General features: G+C 37.4%; 1 protein-coding gene across 1 annotated transcript; it reads right to left on the bottom strand.

The window, feature by feature from the left end:
• Window positions 1-3,489: 3,489 nt before the first annotated feature.
• MMP9 (matrix metallopeptidase 9) lies at window positions 3,490-17,929 on the bottom strand. Its single transcript, XM_063459166.1, has 13 exons — window positions 17,526-17,929; window positions 16,613-16,845; window positions 15,622-15,770; window positions 14,730-14,858; window positions 12,008-12,181; window positions 8,898-9,071; window positions 8,422-8,595; window positions 7,867-8,022; window positions 6,161-6,365; window positions 5,835-5,974; window positions 5,372-5,522; window positions 4,526-4,629; window positions 3,490-4,035 (listed from the first exon to the last, which is right to left on the bottom strand). The coding sequence occupies exons 1-13, from the start codon at window positions 17,664-17,666 to the stop codon at window positions 3,926-3,928; spliced, it is 2,040 nt and encodes a 679-aa protein (XP_063315236.1). The 5' UTR covers window positions 17,667-17,929; the 3' UTR covers window positions 3,490-3,925.
• Between the last annotated feature and the right edge of the window lie 2,236 nt (window positions 17,930-20,165).

The raw sequence follows: 20,165 nt of genomic DNA, 5'->3' as shown, positions 1-20,165 counted from the left end.
TAGCCGAGTGAATGAAACAGAAAGGAGAAAAGAGGGATCCCAACATGGAAACGCAGAGAATAAATGAATGCTCGTTCATTTCTCTTCACAATTCAATTAAGAATACGCAGCACTGCACATTTGCAAATAAAGTATCGTTTTTGGGGGGGGAAATGGAGCTCGCAAAATATGTCGGTCAGGTTGGCCCAGATATGTTTTAGCATTATACTGATCTTTACAAAAATATATCTCAGAATTTTAGTCTTATGAAAAAATACCTGCTTGAAGAATTTTCTATCCAATGGCCGTTGGAGTGGGACTAAAAACCTCCATTTAAATAAATCTGCACAGGGATTTGGAATAGTGGGCAAGTACATTATTTCGTTGTTTTTTATTGAAGACTTTTGTGTTGCTTTTCTATTAAACATCTGGAATCTTTTTTCAGGACTTAAGGTTCTCTTCTGTTTGCTATTAAATAAAATAAAGACAAACCACGATTACTTACATCATTATCAACGCAATCGCCTCCAATCTAGTGTGTCTCAGATGGAAGCAATGGATTTTACATAGACATGTACGGTCAAATGCATTGCTCATCCAATCAAATGCTGCATTGGAATCCAGGACTGGGTTTCACTCAGTTCTGGAGGAGGAATCCCCTCTAGTGGCTGTCAGGAAGGCTGTCTAGAGGAGGAGGTCCCTCTAGTGACTGTCAGGAAGGCTTTCTGAAGGAGGAAGCCCTGCTAGTGGCTGTCAGGAAAGCTGTCTGGAGGAGGAAGCCCCGCTAGTGGCTGTCAGGAGGAGGAAGCCCCTCTACTGGCCGTCAGAAAAGCTGTCTGGAGGAGGAAGCCCCGCAAGTGGCTGTCAGGAAGGCTGTTTGGAGGAGGAAGCCCCTCTAGTGGCTGTCAGGAAAGCTGTCTGGAGGAGGAAGCCCTGCTAGTGGCTGTCAGGAGGAGCAAGCCCCTCTAGTGGCTATCAGGAAGATGTAATGTAAATATTGTTGTCCAAATCAGAGGACCACTGCACCCAGACCACTTTATTGAGATGAAGTGGTCTGGGTGACTTCAGTGGTCCTTAAATAGACCTGCTCCAAAACTCAGCAAGAATTTGTTAGCAGTATCTTCCAACGAGAGTGCAAGTGATCTGGTTTGTCCAAACCAAGTAAGGTTTTATCAAACAGATAGGTCCAGCCAGCAGAGGGTTGGCAATTATTGTCATGAGGGTCAAATACAAGCAAATGTCCCTTTTAGTAAACAAACCATCCTGCTTTCCAATGCCATCCAACCACCTTTATAATTTTATATAAAATGAATGTAAAGACAGAATACAATAGTACTTGAGAATAATTTAGTTTTTGTTTTAATATTTTTTACTGTCATGTATCAAAAAGAGATAATAAGCAAGACAGTCACAAATATCACATTTTAAATTGGCAAATCTGAGACTATTACTGACTTATACATCTTACATGACTTTTTTTAGAGGCAAATAAAAGAAGAAAGAAAAATAAAAACAAATTAATTACAATATATAATCAATAATTAAACATAATTATAACATATAAAAGTGACCTAAATATTCTCTCTTTCATAAATTATGATTGTAAAAGCACAAACTTGACGGAACATTGAGTGCATCAAATATGGAGTACTCAGTTTTCGTAGATTGGTTTTTACGAAGCTACGGGGGTTGGCCTACTGTAATCCTGGTTAAGTAACAATCTGTAAATTTGAAAATGGATTTGATTTTGGATTGAATAAAACTATCTTTTGAATTTAATTTATAAAAGGAGAGAAATGTTTTTTTATCAAAGTGCTTTTATTTAACAAGGCTTCTCTTCAATCCATATGGGATAGGAAGGAGATTTTTTGTGATAGTGGAGGGGGAAGGACTGATCTAGTGGTGTAATGTACTTTTACGTGCCATAACCATGATCATATTGGCCAATTTAGGAACATAACTCGATTCTTCTGTTGCTACCCTCAATGTTGCCAGCTATGAAGAAATACAAAATGGTCTGCTTACTAGTGTTGTTATGTAAGTTTGGACTTGTCACCTGAAGGTCTCAATCTCCACAAAACCCATTAGCAGCTCTGTCTGTCCAACATTTCAAACAACTAGATGAAAAAAATGGAAATAGGGAGCATGGACCCACAATAAGGACTGTCCCTTCTAACTAGGGACAGTTGGGAGGTATGAAAATGCTTGGGATGCAGAGACACGTGTCTAGAAGATTATTTCATTGAAAATCTGACCTTCGGGAACTATGGGCTTGCAAGACATAGAATGTTTAGTAATGATTGAATGGCTTCTCAATCATGAAGCACATACTCCTACACAAGGCACTAGTCAAACAAGACATATACTTGTGCCCAATTTAAAATATATACATCCATAAAGTGACATATTCCCACGGCCACATACATATACATATGCACATTTGGTATATGCAAATAAAAATGCTTATACGCACTACTCCCCCCTCATGCACAGGGGTCTGTGATACATGCACAGTGCTTCTGCACAAAGCTTCGAGAGGACTAGAATGAGCTCAAAGGTTTCAGGTAGTTCCTTGTTTCTGGTTCAGCAAGAGCTCACTGCAGAATTTCTAAATCCTGGGGATTTGCAGCAAATGCAGAAACTATGAATATGTGCTAATATTTTTATTTACATATATGTTGGGGGAGGGGTTTTATTTTTTAAAGGATTACAAAATGATGTTCTGATCCATATAACATGTAACCTCTTGTCCTATTTTGCATGGACCTGTACTTGCAAATCGCATGCAGCACCAACTGTGGCCAATGGAGTTGGATCCATACCAATGGCCTTGTATATATTATCTTGCTGGTGCTTGGGAGAGTGTAGTTGTCTCCAGGTGATCTGCAATGTCCATCTGCTCCCCTATACGTACACACAGCTTCTCGAGTCCTAGGACCAAGCATTGAGATAATTTCTGAAACTCGCTGGAAAGTCTGGTCCCCTGACTTTGGGCTGTATTTTGACCATCTTGTACTCTTGTATCCTGACCTCAGCCTGTCCTTCTTTTCTTTTTACCTCTCACCAGGTAACCACCTTCAGTCACCAGCTTCTAGGAGGTGTCCGTGTTTCATTAAGCCCTGCCACCTTAAGGACTGGTAATAGTTCTTCTATCTCTTTCATTTTATTTTTGATTATTTAACTCAATGTCCTTGTACAGACTGCCTGCCATGTCTGCTGGCAGTCTTAAAATTGACATTGCTATAATAAAAATCCTTTGTAATGAACGCAGTGAGATCATCTTGTCAATATTACGCATTTTGAAGGTAACATTTTGAAAATGAATAGTCTATCAAATGCTATAGAGCCAAGGCTGCGCAACCTGCTTTATCGAACACCTCCATACAGTTTCATAAAATGCATAATCTCAAATTATAACCTTGTAGCTTTGTACGTTTTAGGCAAAAATATCCTGTTTCCTATAAGAACTGTTAATGTTCTGTAATAGTAACACCAGATACAGACACTGTATAAGTTTGAAAGAAATAATATTTATTAGAAAAGAAAACAATATATTATGGAAATCTCTGAAAAGGTCACATCTTGCTCATTTCATGAGTGCATCATCTCACCATTACTCACACACTCTCCTCCAGCCTGCACCAGGCAGACTTTTTACATTGACATACACACATACTGCTACAAGGGTCGCTATGCGGGTCACAGGGATTAAAGTGGCAACCGTGTCTACAGCTCACCACCATGTACAATTCTTATTTTATACCCCAAAAAATTCAAAACATATGTCTTGCAAGTGGGACGGGTTACAAAAATTGGGGTTCACGCCCTCTCCCAACTTCATCACAGCATATGGTCCAAACTGAAAATGTTGATCAATCTTCTGTTCTTCTCGTGTTCCCACCCATCATTCACCTTCACCACCAGCCATGGTGCGTGCTCCTCTCCTTTAATGCTCGGGACAGCGCAGGAGGTCATATTTAACGTACCCCACTTTGTCCACTTGTTTGCGCCATGTCATGCGCCAGAAGAAGCGATCCTGGCAGAAGTGATATTTTCCTGAAAGATACAGTTACAAATATAATTAGCATTATGCGTGTGTGTGTGGATATCCTAGAGAAACGACTGGGTTCCGTTCCAAAACGTTAACGCTCATGTAGATGCATCTCAAGGATAACTTTTATTCACATTTTTTTTTAATCCTGTGAGTGCCCATATATTTCTTTTTAATAAATACATACAAACAAATACAAATATAATAAATAAGTGCTATATACATTTTGTACTATTCACTTCAGTATTGGTCATAGCTGGGTCACCAGATGAAGTCTACACAAGTGTTTGGATCGGCAGGTCTACAGCAATTTTCTAGTTTAAAGTACTATATATTAGTTAAAGAAAAGTTTTAAAATGAATGGGTTTATTAATGACCGGACACTAGTTATCATTTGTTGGCATGTTTTGAGGAGCTCATTGTCTCATCTCAGGTCATGCATAAGCAGTAATTGTTACGCTGTTGTCTAGTTAATATACAAGTCCAGTTAAGTACCTCCATATAGGAAAATGTCATGTGAGTCGCTTGGAACACCAGCGAAGTCATCTTCTGTATTCCTTGGGTATCCCTTATCCACAGTCTGTGCCTTTACATCTAGTCTGTTAACAGGAAGAAAAGGGTTAGATCATCTCATAGCTAGAAGTTAGCTGCTGGTGGCGCCAACATTTTTTGAAAATTCCTTATATATTATTTTATTCTAAGTTGCATGACTTGCTGTGCAAAGATAGGCAAAGTGTACATATTATTATATTTGAAGAGCATGCGCATGTACAGCACGTACAGAATTGCATTTCTCATTACAGCACACGAGAGGCATCATTGGGCAGCAGCAGCAAATGTGGGTTTCTTTTACTTTCTTCTTTTCCATTATCAACCCTGCGTTAAATAAAACTAGGGCGTAAGTACAAGGACCTGCCACAGTTCCTCTCTAACTTTGTATACGTTTGTTCCCACCTGCTCCTATCTCCAAATTTCCAGTCTACACATCAACATTATTAGTTTTAAAAACAAAACTGTAATTTATCCTTGATTTATATTGAATCCTACAGTTCTGAACTCTCACTGCCTGTAGTGGCTATTACATATCCTCCAATCACATAATGAAGTCTACGTTTCCATACAGAGAAGAATTAAGATCGTTCGGAGCCCTAGGCAAGTTACCAGTTTGGCTCCTCTTTTATTCTTCACATAGGAATGGTTAATGGGACCAAGTAAATTCATGGTTCTGGAGCCCCTGTCTAACCCATGGGTTTTAGGCAACCTCCTAAGGTCGCCTTTGTGCTGATCCTGCCACATCTTTTACTAAACATGATTCTTAAGTACTGTTTCTTTTTTACTCACCTCCAGTATCTCTCCCCATTAAATAACAGCACCTTTCCATTATTTCTGGGTATAGCTCCCAAGATAGCCTGGACATCCTTGTCCACACCCAGCTTTTCGATACTGCGTGGGCCCAGAACACTGTTACCAGTATATTGCCAGAATTTGCGTCCTGCAAAGACGTATATGTTTAAATAACAACATTTTAAGTCACAGTCAACTAGTATATCATATTGTTTCAAATTTAGAAGATGCCCTGAAAACATATTTGGATATGACTAAGCAAGGTAAATTATAGCAAATATTTTCCTGCTACCAAGGCAACAGAGTGTGCGATGCAGCTAATGCATGAGTGTATTGTGCTAGTTTATAAATTTTTTAATAATAGTGTAGGCTTTGAAGAAATTGTTAAAATTGTACATTTGTAACAGCAGTTACAGGTTACATTATAACCGATGTGCATATTGGACTGCAATATACCTACCGGCAAAAAAGAATATTCTCTTGGTGGTGGGGTCCTGAAACGCAGTGTCGATGTTGTCAGGCAGAGCTGACCATGTATCTGCGATACGGAGTGGAGATTTAGGAGGACCCTGCCCTTTGGCAGACACTTTCCAATACAGTCTGCAAAATACAACGAGAATAGGTTAACTAACAAGATAGTTTACAGGCTGACTTCATAATTTAACATGAATGCTACATTTACAGGATGAGGGGTTATAAACAACAACTACAGGGGGTTATTTTTTTTTTTACATTTCTTTGATGCCAACTTGAGTTTGTTTGTCTTTTGTCAACCCCATTGCTTACCCGTCCTTGAAGAAGTGAAGCTCTCCCTGCAGTTCTGCAATGGCATCAAATATTTTTACTTTACAGGCATCTTGTGTTGGGTCCACGGGGTCAGTACCAGCAGTGGTTGTGGTGGTAGTGGTGGTTGTAGTAGGGGATGAAGTTGTTGTTGGTGATGGCTTCTTAGTAGGTACTGGAGGATTGGGACCTGGACCTGGCTTAGGACCTGAGGATAAAGACAACAGTTACTTTCTTCCACATACTAATCACTAGTCCTATGCTGCTTAAAATGGAATTTCGTATTTATTAAGATTTCGTGGGGAGTTTATGAAGGTAAAACAGGTGCTATTCTGGGCCAAAGTGTAATGAGTAATAACCATGAGAAGCAATAGATTGTCTCTCAGCATTTAGCTCTTTGCATCCAAAAACACATCTGTATTGCCTTGATAAATCTCCCTTCTGTAGTTCCACTTCACTAGAACCAGGTTTTGTTTGTTTGGTCATTGAAATCCACAGTGTTGTTATTGTAATCTGGAGACGTCTTAACATCTACAGTTGTTGTTATGCACACAACAAATTTGCATGATGGCACCTGCCCTGGGGACTTGGGCACTGAACATACACAAAAGGTGCATGATGTTGGGGGAAACTGGATATGAATATATCCCAGAATACCATACGTGTACCTATCTTTTTTTTCCTGTCTTTTAATGACTGTTTTGTAATATCTGGACATTTTTGGTTCCTTTTCATGGTAGAAACAATTTTGCTTTATACTCTTAAAAGGGAAAAAAACTTGTGCACATGCTTCTATGGCTCTATAAAGTCATTGGCCTATTTGCAAGTACATATTATTCACTTTAAGTCTAAGTTGAGGTTAATATTGATTCTCATTTGACTTTGTGAATTTATTATATGGGGAGGTCATGAATTCCTTCCTCTTCTTATGTTGATATTAAGGAAGTGGTTATGGAAAAAAAAGTGTGATTTTCCATCTCTAAAAATAAATATAATGGACAAAAATGGAAAGAAACACATGGTTTGAGCTTCAGGATGCTAATTTGTAAATATGGCAAGTCCAAGCCATAGAATATACAATAATAGTGCATGTCAAAGTTGTCTTCGGATCAGAAACCTTATTTTTGAAAGATTTCACATCTTTGCCGCAAATCATAGAAATATAACAAACGTTTTCTACTCAATACTTTCCTTAAATAGGGACATGCAATTTTTATAGTAGTCTGCTTCCATTTTCCAGCCGAACTATGTGAGCCTAAAATGTGTGCCGCTGGCTCAGTGCTGATACTAGAATAATACATTTTAAGGATGATTCAATATATAAGTCCATGTAGCGGTGACACAGCACTTACGCAGCTTGATATTCAAATGTTATTTCAGTTTTGCTGTGTTTGTCTTTAATTTCAGACTTACGGTTCCAGGCACATGGAGCATATTGAGAATATAATGAATGTTACTATTGTGACTTACTGTTAATAAAACAGAAAGCTGACCTTTCAGAGGTAATTCTACAGATTAGTTTTAAAAGAATGATACAGTCAGGAATCTTCTTATGTTGATATGGTACCACATTGTGTACTATACAGATGATGTTAGATGATACCATACACATGATTAGCTTGGTGGCTTCAATTTACTCTGTCCTATTATGTATATTTGTGTGTCACTGTACCAAAATATACTTCTTACACCGTATTACTGCTACTTACCGTACAGATACTGAATCCCCTTCACATCGTCAGAATGAAGTTGGAAATCACTCACATAGCTGTACATCGGGTACATTAAAGCATCTTGGACATCACTATGCTCCAATCCCAGAGCATGGCCAAACTCATGAGCAGCCACCAGGAACAGACTATACCCTGTAGGAAAGAGGTTGGTATCAAAAATAGATAAAGCACAGATATATTATATATTGTAGGTGGAGGACATGTACTTATAAACTAGATCCATCCGGTGGACATGTGGAATGATACTCTCATTAACACAGGAGGTGATATTCAAAAAGTCACTACGAGATGTGGAGAATTTTTAAGCTAGAGATTTTCAATGATAACCCGCCAATGTACTAAAGGTCACACAATATAGTGCACTCATTGTAGTCATTTGAATATTTAAGAGAAACTGGACAGTATGTTTTGGTGTGGCTTCAAAATGGTACTTTCTTCCAGATATAGAGAGAGTTAATGGGTGGTGGGGTGAGTTCTGGGGATGAGATAAATGTTCTGGAGATAAGGCATATCAAAGTGGTGGTTACAAACCTCTATCTGGGCAGAAGCCCCATTTTCTATCTTGGTCGTAGCTAGAGGTGGTTGCACACCATAACTTCCTGTCCCCCCGACCATCACTTGTGCATGAATTATACGTTTTTCCTTGAAATGAAAATGGGAAGAAACAAGGATCTCCTTGAGCGTTTCCACCAATCACAGCAGTGTCTGAAAGAGAAGACATCTGTTAAGTACTGCCACAATCAATAGTCTTTTGACATTTGTATACATAAAATCCCCAAGTCGGCCATCTGCCTTTTTTATACAGTCATTGTAAATCTGGTCCCATTTCAGTGACACTGAACACTATTATATAAAGTGGTATCATCACTAGCCTTTTTTAGGTTATGGCATAGTCCTATGCCACACATTATTATATATTCATCTAATGATAACTGTACATATTGGCTACCTGTCTTAACCCAACATCATGAAGGAGAAATTCTATAGAATGCTAGGGAATGAATTACCTCTGTTGGGGCAGAAGCCATATTTTTTATCTGTGTCATAGTTGGCAGTGGTACCGCACCAGCGATACCCATCAGAACGACCTTCCTTGGTACAACTAGAATAGGATTCTCCATCGAAGATATAGGGGAAGACACAGGGCTCTCCATTACTGTTCCCTCCATATGTAAAAAGCACTGGGGAAATACCAAAGAACAATATCCATGTAATAAATCACATTATCATGTAATATTTTTGGATTAATGTTTCAAAGGACTGTTTCAATGCATTGAAATATCAGAACATAACATGTATAAATTTTTTTAACATTTTTCATAATATTAAATTATTTAAAAAAGTTATCAAAAAATCTTATTATAAATATTTTGGAAAACGTATCTAACGATATTAAATTGGGGCCTAAGTTTATTTTAGTTTACACAATACTAACTGAAGGAAAACTTAATACACCACTCATGTAGTAGTATAAATAGTAAAGCATATTTCTGCCTACTGATATCCATGAGGATGTATCCAAACGTATATACACTATATACACTAAACTGGGAGTCGACAAAGTAAATTAAGACCAAAATAATGAAAATAGCAAAATTTGACCTAAAAGTTCCTTGTCACCTCTGCTTATTTCGTAGTATATTAAATGAAGCCGAAAAGACTCCTTCAAGTCTTTTTTACGTAAATATAATACAATTTTCAGAATATGTTTAACCCCTTAAGTCCGGAGGGCGTACTATTACGTCCTTTTAAAAGCGGCTCTAAACGCCGCCGGACGTAATAGTACGCCCTCCGTTTTTTAGTAACTTACCCGGTCGCTGGCGGTCCCACGCCGGCGATCGCGGTTCGGGGGACTCCCAGGGAGCCCCCCGCGGCACGTCCGCCCTCCAGGAGCCCTCCCGGCCATGTGAGAGTGAGGTCCTTGCGAGGACCTCACAATCACATGGCCGGTATAGCTGCCTGCTGCATTGCCAGCAGGGGGACCAACTGTAATGACAGTTGGTCCCCCTGCTGGCTGAAAATCAAATAAAAAATGTTTAAAACAGTGTAAAAAAAATAAAATTATATACTTAGATCATATATATATATTATATATATATGATCTAAGTATATATATACACATATACATACACACACATACACCGTCTAGGTGTATTTTAATATTAATATATATATAATTATATATATATATTAATATCAAATTACACGTAGACTGATACTGATTAAATATATATATAATTATTGTTATATATATATTTATAAATAATATAAAAAAAATTAATATGTAAATACGTAAAAAAATAAAATAAAAAAAATAATTAAAAATAAAATATTAAAAAATATATAGATGTGTTTTATTTCGTTCTAACTGTATTCTGATATTAATATATATATATATTTATATCAAAATACACTTATAACGAAATAATATATATATCTATATACATAAATATATAGGTATATATCACTATATATATACCTATATATAAATAAAAATATTTAAAAAAAAATATATATATATATACGTATATATACACATATGTATATATATACATATATTAATTCTACACATATATTTATGTAATAATTTTACATAATTAGGTATCCTAATTAATTACAATTAGCGGGACCTGCCTGACCACCCATGCCGAAAGTATAGGGAATTTAATTTGCTAGCACTATATTTAACCCTATAACTTTCCAAGACACCATAAAACCTGTACATGGGGGGTACTGTTTTACTCGGGAGACTTCGCTGAACACAAATATTAGTGTTTCAAAACAGTAAAATGTATTACAACCATGATATCGCCAGTAAAAGTGACGTTTTTTGCATTTTTCACGCACAAACAGCACTTACAGGGACGATATTATTGCTGCAATACTTTTTACTGTTTTGAAACACAAATATTTGTGTTCAGCGAAGTCTCCTGAGTACAACAGTACCCCACATGTACAGGTTTTATGGTGTTTTCAAAAATTACAGCGTCAAATATAAGGCTTGTGTTTAATTTTTTTCACATTAAAATTCGCCAGATTGCTTACGTTGCCTTTATGACCCTATGGTAGCCCAAGAATGAAAATTACCCCTATGATGGCATACCATTTGCAATAGTAGACAACCAAAGGTATTGCAAATGGGGTATGTCCAGTCTTTTTTAGTAGCCACTTAGTCACAAACACTGGCCAAAATTGGCGTTTTTTGCATTTTTCACACACAAACAAATACAAACGCTAACTTTGGCCAGTGTTTGTGACCAAATGGCTACTAAAAAAGACTGGACATCGCTTATTTGCAATACCTTGGGTCGTCTACTATTGCAAATGGTATGCCATTATGGGTGTAAATTTATTTCCTGGGCTACTATACAGTCTCAAAGGCAACGTAACCAATCTGGCGAATTTCAATTTCAAATGTAACACGCTATATTTGACCCTGTAACTTCCCAAAACACCATAAAACCTGTACATAGGGGGTACTGTTTTACACGTGAGACTTTGCTGAATACAAATATGTGTATTTTATTGCAGTAAAAGCAAACAGTATTATGACATTGACAGTTAAAATGTCATGAAGAACGAAAAAAATCAAAAAAAATCTTATTTTCTCCCATTTTTTTCATATTAAATTATGTTTCATAGCCAAATATTTGATATTAAATGAAAGCCCTGTTTCCCCTGAATAAAATGATATATAATAAGGGGGGGTGCATTTAATATGAAAGAGGTGAATTACGGTTGGACAGACATATAGCGCAAATGCCAGGTTTTGTTTACGTTTTGTTTCGTTCACAACTTGTACATTTGGCTGCGGTGTTAAGGGGTTAAATGTTTATCTGAATTTTGTTTGGAAAAACATGTCCGTAATTATTTGTGCAAGAATATGATTAGCTCTAGGTTACATTGTTACCAGTCTTTTGTTTATACACCAGTAGGTGGCAACCCAACTCTCTCTGTATTACCCTAACATTTTCTAAAGTTTCTATTTACACCCATAGGGATTTTTGTGTACTTTGTTGGTTTATTTAGGATTTTCCTTTTTTTTTTTTTTAAACCTAATTTTGGTGTCTAGTTACCATTGTTACCTTAGATTTCAAACTGTTATTCAGGTACTTACATTCGCTCGGACAGAAGCCATATTTGCGGTCTTCATCGTAGTTGGCGGTTGTGCTGCACCAAGGAAGTCCATCAGATCGTCCAACTGCTGTACAAGTTGAGTATGATTTGCCTTCAAATATGAATGGAAAGTGGCACAGAGCTCCATTTGCATTTCCAAAGTGTGTTTTTACAACTGAAAATAAAGTAGAAAGTCATGTAAGAGACTGACTGTATTACAAAAATAGTATCACTCCCTCAGTACTCCCAGCATCATTCAGGAATGTTTCAGGGTAACATCATAGCTACCAAAAATAGTGTGTGTACCAGGGAAATGCACACATAGTGTGTGTCCCATGAAATACACATAATTGAAGTTGCACACATCCCTGTGTCTTGAGGAACTGTATGTGAAGTCGATTGAAATCTATCATGGATTACCTAAACACTGTGGACCCTGGAGTGGAAGCAGTGAAGAATTACAATACAAAGGGGCCCTAGACAGGTGACTTGTTTGGGGTCCGTTTTCATTCTTCACTTGGTTGGTTGGTGGTGCCCAGCAAATTCATGTTTCTGGGGCTCCTGTCTAACTCATGCACCCTAGTCGGCCGCCAGAAGTCATCTTATTGTTAATCCTGCTGTGGGTGGAAGCCCCTCTCAACCCTGCCTAAAGGCAGTCTTGTCCATTATTTGTTTTATACCTCTTCCCTTGGAGTTTTTTTTTTTTTTTTTAAATGTAATCTTTTCCAGCATTCCCGTGAAGGTGACCGAAGGAATTTACATTTTAAAATACAAAGTTCACCCATAGCTGGAGGTCACAGTCTTTCTGTCTGGTCAAAGATGAAAGAATTTCTAATAAGATGAGAATTCAGCTTAAGCCATATGGTTGCAAGTAAGACTTTGCAGATGTAAGTGCCCTTTACCATAGTGTGACATTAATCAAATTTAACCACTTGGAGTTGTGTTTCTTTTGTATAAATTTAAATATTGTTTTAATATATCTCTGGGCAATATTTTATTTTACCGAGTCTGTTAACTGTGAAATCATGAATGTATACAGGGTGGGGGGGGGGGGATGAGTTAGACCAGCGACAATTTAGCATCAGGCTGGCTTAACTAAGAAGACAATAATGAGCCATATAACGAAGAACAATTTTGGTTGGAAAGTTCTAGTCAATCAAAATATAAACCAAGGATATTCCAGAGATGCTTTCTCTATAATTGATAGAACTGACAGACTTTAAAAAAAACAATGCACATGAATATGTAATAGGGAGTACGCATATTCTACTCTTACAGTCAAAGAAAGACCATCTACATAAATCCGTATCTCAGGAGAGACCCATCTCACATGCGCTTACATAACAGAAGAAAGCCCCACTTTTAAAATATGCATATTAAAGGGAATGATGTTTTAAAGAAATACAAAAAAAAAGATTTCTTTCTGCCCGCTGCCTATGTGAGATGACTCAGACATATAAATATTGTATCAGGAGGCCAATCTTACGCATCATATGAGAAAGCGTTAATGGAATCGAAGGGACCTCTCCTAAAATAACTGTGGCGTGTTTAAGAGAGAGGTCACATTTACGTGGCTAAAGAATGAAGAAGAACCGATTTTGTATTCCTGAAACCTGATATTACCCATGTGCCGCTATACATGAACACCCCCGTAAAAAACGTTACTATTGCTCTTAAAGGAGAAATGTCACCTCAACACTGTATTTTAATATAATGATCCTTTTATCAAGTTTTGAAAGGAAATTGATTCTTTGTTAAATGAAGTATATGTAAAAAAATAAATAAATTTAAAACATGGGGAAAACTCATTCCTACCTTTATCGTATGACAGGATCATTCAGCCATATAAAGGCGTCTTGGGTCGGACAGTGTCGAATTTGACAATTATCTGGTCTGATGTCACTGCACTGTGCAAGATGCGAAGCAGGGAAGACCATACAGACTATATAGAGTCTTTCAAACATTGTCTGAGCTAAGGTATATGTATACGGCTGAAAGATATACTAAAGGTAGGGATGACTCTAATTTTTACATCATTTAACACTGAGTCTATTTCCTTTCAAACCTCGATGAGAGCATCGTTATATGAAAATATATGTTGAGGTTACAGATGTCCTTTTTAAAAAAAAAAAAAAAAAAAGCTTGTGACACCCTGACGGGTCCCTGTTTAAACCTGCTTTGTTTGACGTATACAAATGGGGGTTTTATGCAGAAATTCAAGTGAGCGGTCGATGTACATTCTTTTTAACTGCAAATAATTAGGTCTCGGGCTGCTCTTTCATTTTACAGTTTGGAAGAGAAAGATCATTTTTAAACAGATACATCTTAGCAAGAAACGGACGTTTTCTAATGAATATTGGATGGGCGACAATTGTTACTTAGCTCCTCGTGAGAGAGGCAGATTACAGTTATGTATAGAAAGGGATAATCTCTGTTGGTTAACGCTCTGTGACATGTCTTCCTCCCTTTGATGTTACGCCAGTCTTTGTTCCTCAGAGCTCCAGGCATCAAAAGTGTAATTATAAACTCTTATGTAACAACAAAAATGTGCACAGTGCCAGTTATAAATAATATAAAACCATATTAAAATATTATTTAACAGATATGAAAAGAAGCTCGTTTTTGAGTTTCAGTCTGATTTCTAAGATGTTTTTTTTTTTTTCTTTCTTCCTTTTATTTATTTATTTATTTATTTTTATAGACTTTAAAGGTCTGATACTCACCCACTCCGGTGCCAAGAGTCCAGAACTCGTCATCATCAAAGTGTGCATCCCCTTGCACGCCACTACCAGGTGGGTATGCGTGAGCCAAGAGGCCATCTTTGCCGTCAAATGGGTAGGGGTCTCCATGATCTGTTTAAGTAAGGACGAATATAAATGTGACTTTAGGCTTTGCACAATCTGTCACAGCATTGATATATGATACAGGCCGGTCACAGCTAACCTCTGGGACAGTATTTAATTAGAGAGCATTTGACATGATGCACAATCTAGATTATGGAAATTGTAGGTCTCAACGGCCGGAGTAACAATGCTTATACATTATTAATACAGGTAAACGTGCATATACGCACTTATCACTAAACAGAAAATAGTAGTGATTTGTAAAATTGCAATATATATCATAAATCTTCAGGTTGCTGAACTAAAGTGTTTTTTTTTTCAGACTAAAATTAAAAATTAAATTTCCTTGTTAATGCAGTGCCCATGAGCACGCTTGCGCGCAGGCACGCACGTATGCACACACAAAATGTAGGAAGGTGTGTTAATACATAAATTATAAGAATATTGATCCATTCCAGGTTAATATTGATTACATAATTAATGCAAGACCCTTACTTGTTTTTTTGTAATTCATTCAAATTTTATTAAATTATTATTAAAACTAGAATGTTGCTACTGCCTTTCCTTCTTTGCTCCCTAGAACTCGGCAGTTAGAACATAAATTTAATGTTGATGATGTGATATCCTGTAGGTAACAGGTTCACATCCAACGTGTAACATCAAGCTAGAAATACAATTGCATTGCTACTTTAAGGAAAATAATGTAAGGACATTTCTGACATCATTCTGTGATGTCACTTGTTCTAATTACTTCATTGCTACTTCTACTTACTGTCAGATCCGAATAGGATGTCAATGTCAGGCACATCATCGTATATACGTGTAAATGTAAGGGGGGTCACTTCGCTCCAGACGTTGAAGGCGCGAGCAAAGGCATCGTCTATGATTTCAGGGTCCAAATCAGGGGAGTAGTTCAGAACACTGGGTGAGATACGGAAAGTACATGAGGCTACGAAGGGCAATGTGAGGCACACATTGGACGTTGGTCTCAATTATAAGCAGATTGTAGACGAGATCTGTTCACATCTCACAAACATGATGGTCTTATATTACGAGTCTCATCACGTACAGGGTTTATTTGCATTGTAATAATAACAATCAATATTGAGATTTCTCTGTCACATATATTAAATCACTGTTTCCAGGTCAGAGGGCAAACGTCAATATACGAATAGGGCAGTGGTACACACACACACACACACACACACACACACAAACATATATATATATATATATATATATATATATATATATATGACAGAGAGAGGGGAGAGGATACTTAATAGTGAACTGTGTACCGTGGAAAAATGCCATTGAGAGCATGAGACCTAAGGTGTGGCATTATTTTTCCCTAATACAGGCTTTGCTGTTGTGTTTGTAGGTTAGGCTTATTGTAATTGTTAAAGTAGTGTAGGGGTTCATGAGCTTAGCAGTAGTTACTGTCCCAGGCAGCAGCCATTTTAGCTTCCGTCATTAAAATGGTGGCAGATGATGCTCAGAAGTGATATGTCCAAGACTCAAGTCCCTGACTGCGTAGAGATGACCTGTGCATTTTCACCTTATCATTACAGGAAATAATAGCACTGTTACCCTCTGTGTAATACGGGATTATAGCCTGGCCAGCCTGTTATAATAGTGGGCATGTTATGTAAAAATATATATAGATATACACACACACACACACACACATAAAGCATCTAATAACTGATGAGATATTATGATATATTAAAGGAGGACTTCAAATGTTCAACATAAACACTTACCGGTACGTGATGTCATGGTGATCCCACTTTAATTCTCCCTCAAATGTGTTGAACTGGCCTATGTCTGGCACTCCACAGCGAGGGGCTCGCATGGCAGCCATTGTTTCTTGATCCAGATCTCCTGTCTCTTGCAGTCCCAGTTTACGTTGCATGTGGCTAAGGGCTTTCCGCAGGGAGACATGACTCTCAGACCCCTGCTCCAAGCCCAGGTATCCGTACTTTTGCAGGTAGTTCTATAAAGGAAGCATTTGTGTGTTATAAAGGTGTACGATGGGTAAGTCGGGAAGTGTGAAATGAGGTCAGAGAGAGAGAGAGACAACGCTCACCAATAGCTGGAAAATCAAATGCACATGTAACAGAGGTATATCAATCACTGCTTAATCGGGGATAAGCTTGGCAGGTAACACAAGGGATTATTACATCTGGCTCGCACCAAGGCAAGACAAGTCACGACAGCTCGGGAGAGGGAAGGTGGATTTACCAAGGAATTTAACAGGTTAACATTCTTCACATACAGACTACATGCTATAAATCTGCAGTGCAGAAATGCTTTTTCAGAGGAATCCAGGAGATGCATGCCACAACAGTCCAGTGGAGAAGGTAAAAGTTAATATATAGATATGTGGATAAAGAGCTATAATCCGTTACATTGCAAAGCATATCTCTTGGGGGCTGGAAAGGTTAATTGTGCACTAAGTAGAAAGTCACAGTATAGTAAATGGAATGTTTCCAAGGTTATTAGCACAGATAAACATGAAAAGGGTACAGTGGGCCTGCAGTTCACAAATACAGTTGGATCTAGAAAGTGAGAGACAAATATAGGGTCAAAATAGCCACAAAACAGCAGACATTGTGGAAAAACAGAGATTAAGGACAAAGAGATAGAGGTCAGATACAGAAAGATGGGACTCACCTCAGCTAGTTGTAGGTCACTTATGTTGTTACGGATCTCTCCTGGGAATATGATAGGAAGTGGGGTCTTCTGGAGTGTAGGAGCGCAGTGAGTCCTAACACATAGGAAGCCCACCAGGACTAATACTGACAACACTTTCATGATGGCACCCAAACAAGCAGTTTTTCCTTATGCCTCAATATCTCCAATCTACCTCTCCTCTGCTTATCTCTACTATTTATACACCGTTGAGCATGATTCACGTGAACCTCAGACCACAGGATTGTAACACATGGTGTGAGGAAGGGGTAGTATGTCACACAAATTAAGGGGGGTGGAGTGTGGAAGTGTTTAGTGTGAATGTGTCACAAAGAATAAAAATAAAAACTACAGACCTTGCATCACTGTTGTGTAAACAGAGTGAAGTCACATCCTGCTGGCTATATTCTTACAAAATAAATATAAAAAATATATATACATGTCTATTCATCGCAAATTGTGTTAGCACAATAAACCATAAAAACAATACTTTAAAGTCGGCAATCTGAATACTGCCAGCATGCATACATTACATTAAAAAAAAACAAAAAAAAAAACATTAGCCGGCAGATTAGGTTCTAAATAAAAATGTACTTTTGGGTCTGACCTTGAGGACGTGTTTATTTTGAAGAATGCTGTTGCCTTTCTTTTGGTTTTGCATGTATTCGTTAACAATGACTGTGAAAACCAAACCTTTAAATTGGCAGGTTCATATATTATTTTTCTTTTTTGAAATTCTTTATTTTTGATGTGAAAGTACATGCACAGATTAATTGCACAGCACAGCATTAAAAAAAGCAGCATAGACTTCACATTTTTGTATATAGCATACCACCTAATGAGAACCAGAAGTAGGTTGGCATGGAGAAAAAAGAACATTGGACATAACTCAGAATAAGCAGAGCCCAAGGCAAGAGATTCGCACAGATAACTCAAAGAACTTGCACAAACGGATACAGGAAACGCTATTGTATTTAAGTTGCTGTGGACTGTAGCTTCAATTAACCTTTAGCCATTTTCGTCATTATCAACATACTGATCAATAGTAAAAGTAATACATGTAATCACAGGTTTATAAAATCATATTAATGATTTTATTGCTCTTATTTAAAAATAAAACTGAGATATCATAGTTATATAGTCACATAGACTGAAATGAGACATGTCCATCAATGTTGATACTAAGATATGTAACAGGGTTGATGTTCCAGGAGGGATAAGCCAAATGGCAAATCATTTCTTAAACTAGAAATCTGGTCAGAGTTGTGGCAACTGACATTTAATGTCGATAAGTGCAAGATAATGCATCTTGGACGTAAAAACCCAAGAGCAGAGTACAGAATATTTGATAGAGTCCTAACCTCAACATCTGAGGAAAGGGATTTAGGGGTGATTATTTCTGATGACTTAAAGGTAGGCAGACAATGTAATAGAGCAGCAGGAAATGCTAGCAGAATGCTTGGTTGTATAACGAGAAGTATTAGCAGTAGAACGAGGGAAGTGCCCATGCCATTTTACAGAGCGCTGGTAAGACCTCACTTGGAGTATTGTACGCAGTACTGGAGACCGTATCTCCAGAAGGATATTGATACTTTAGAGAGAGTTCAGAGAAGGGCTACTAAACTGGTTCATGGATTGCAGGATAAAACTTACCAGGAAAGGTTAAAGGATCTCAACATGTATAGCTTGGAGGAAAGACGAGACAGGGGGGATATGATAGAAACATTCAAATACATAAAGGGAACCATCACAGTAAAGGAGGAGACCATATTTAAAAGAAGAAAAACTACCACAACAAGAGGACATAGTCTTAAATTAGAGGGACAAAGGTTTGAAAATAATATCAGGAAGTATTACTTTACTGAGAGGGTAGTGGATGCATGGAATAGCCTTCCAGCTGAAGTGGTAGAGGTTAACACAGTAAAGGAGTTTAAGCATGCGTGGGATAGGCATAAGGCTATCCTAACTATAAGATAAGGCCAGGGACTAATGAAAGTATTTAGAAAACTGGGCAGACTAGGTGGGCCGAATGGTTCTTATTTGCCGTCACATTCAATATTTCTATGTTTCTCATGTTTCTGCTGTTGATCCAAAAGGACGCAAAAAAAACAAAACAGTGAAATGCTTCCAATTTTGCAACAAACTAGGGAAAAATTCCTTCTTGACCCCAGAATGGCAGTCAGATTTCTCTTTGTATCAAGAAGTTATTACCCCACTAATTAAAAATTATTGAATATTATGTTTTTGCAAATATTCATCCATTTGCTGTTTAAACATCTGTATAGACTCTGATAAAACCACCTCTTCAGGCAAAGAATTCCACATACTTATTGTTTTTACTTAAAAAAAACAAAAAAATAACTTTTCTTTGCCTTAGCGTAAATCTCCATTTTTTCCAGTCTAAATGCGTGACCCAGAACCCTATGTATAGTCCTTTTTTATTAATAGATTTCCAGCCAATGGTTTGTATTGGCCCCAAATTTATTTGTATGATGCGATCATATCTCCTCTGAAGTGGCGGTTTTCCAAACTAAAGAGATTTAATTTTGTTAGCCTTTCTTCGTAACTAAAATGTTCTATTCCTCTTATTAATTTTGTAGCCCACCTCTTTGTTGATAATGA

This window comes from Pelobates fuscus, chromosome 6 (genome assembly GCF_036172605.1).
Source record: "Pelobates fuscus isolate aPelFus1 chromosome 6, aPelFus1.pri, whole genome shotgun sequence".
In the NCBI taxonomy this organism is placed as follows: Eukaryota; Metazoa; Chordata; class Amphibia; order Anura; family Pelobatidae; genus Pelobates; species Pelobates fuscus.
Note: the sequence above shows the minus strand (reverse complement) of the source record. Positions and strands in the feature narration are given on the sequence as shown.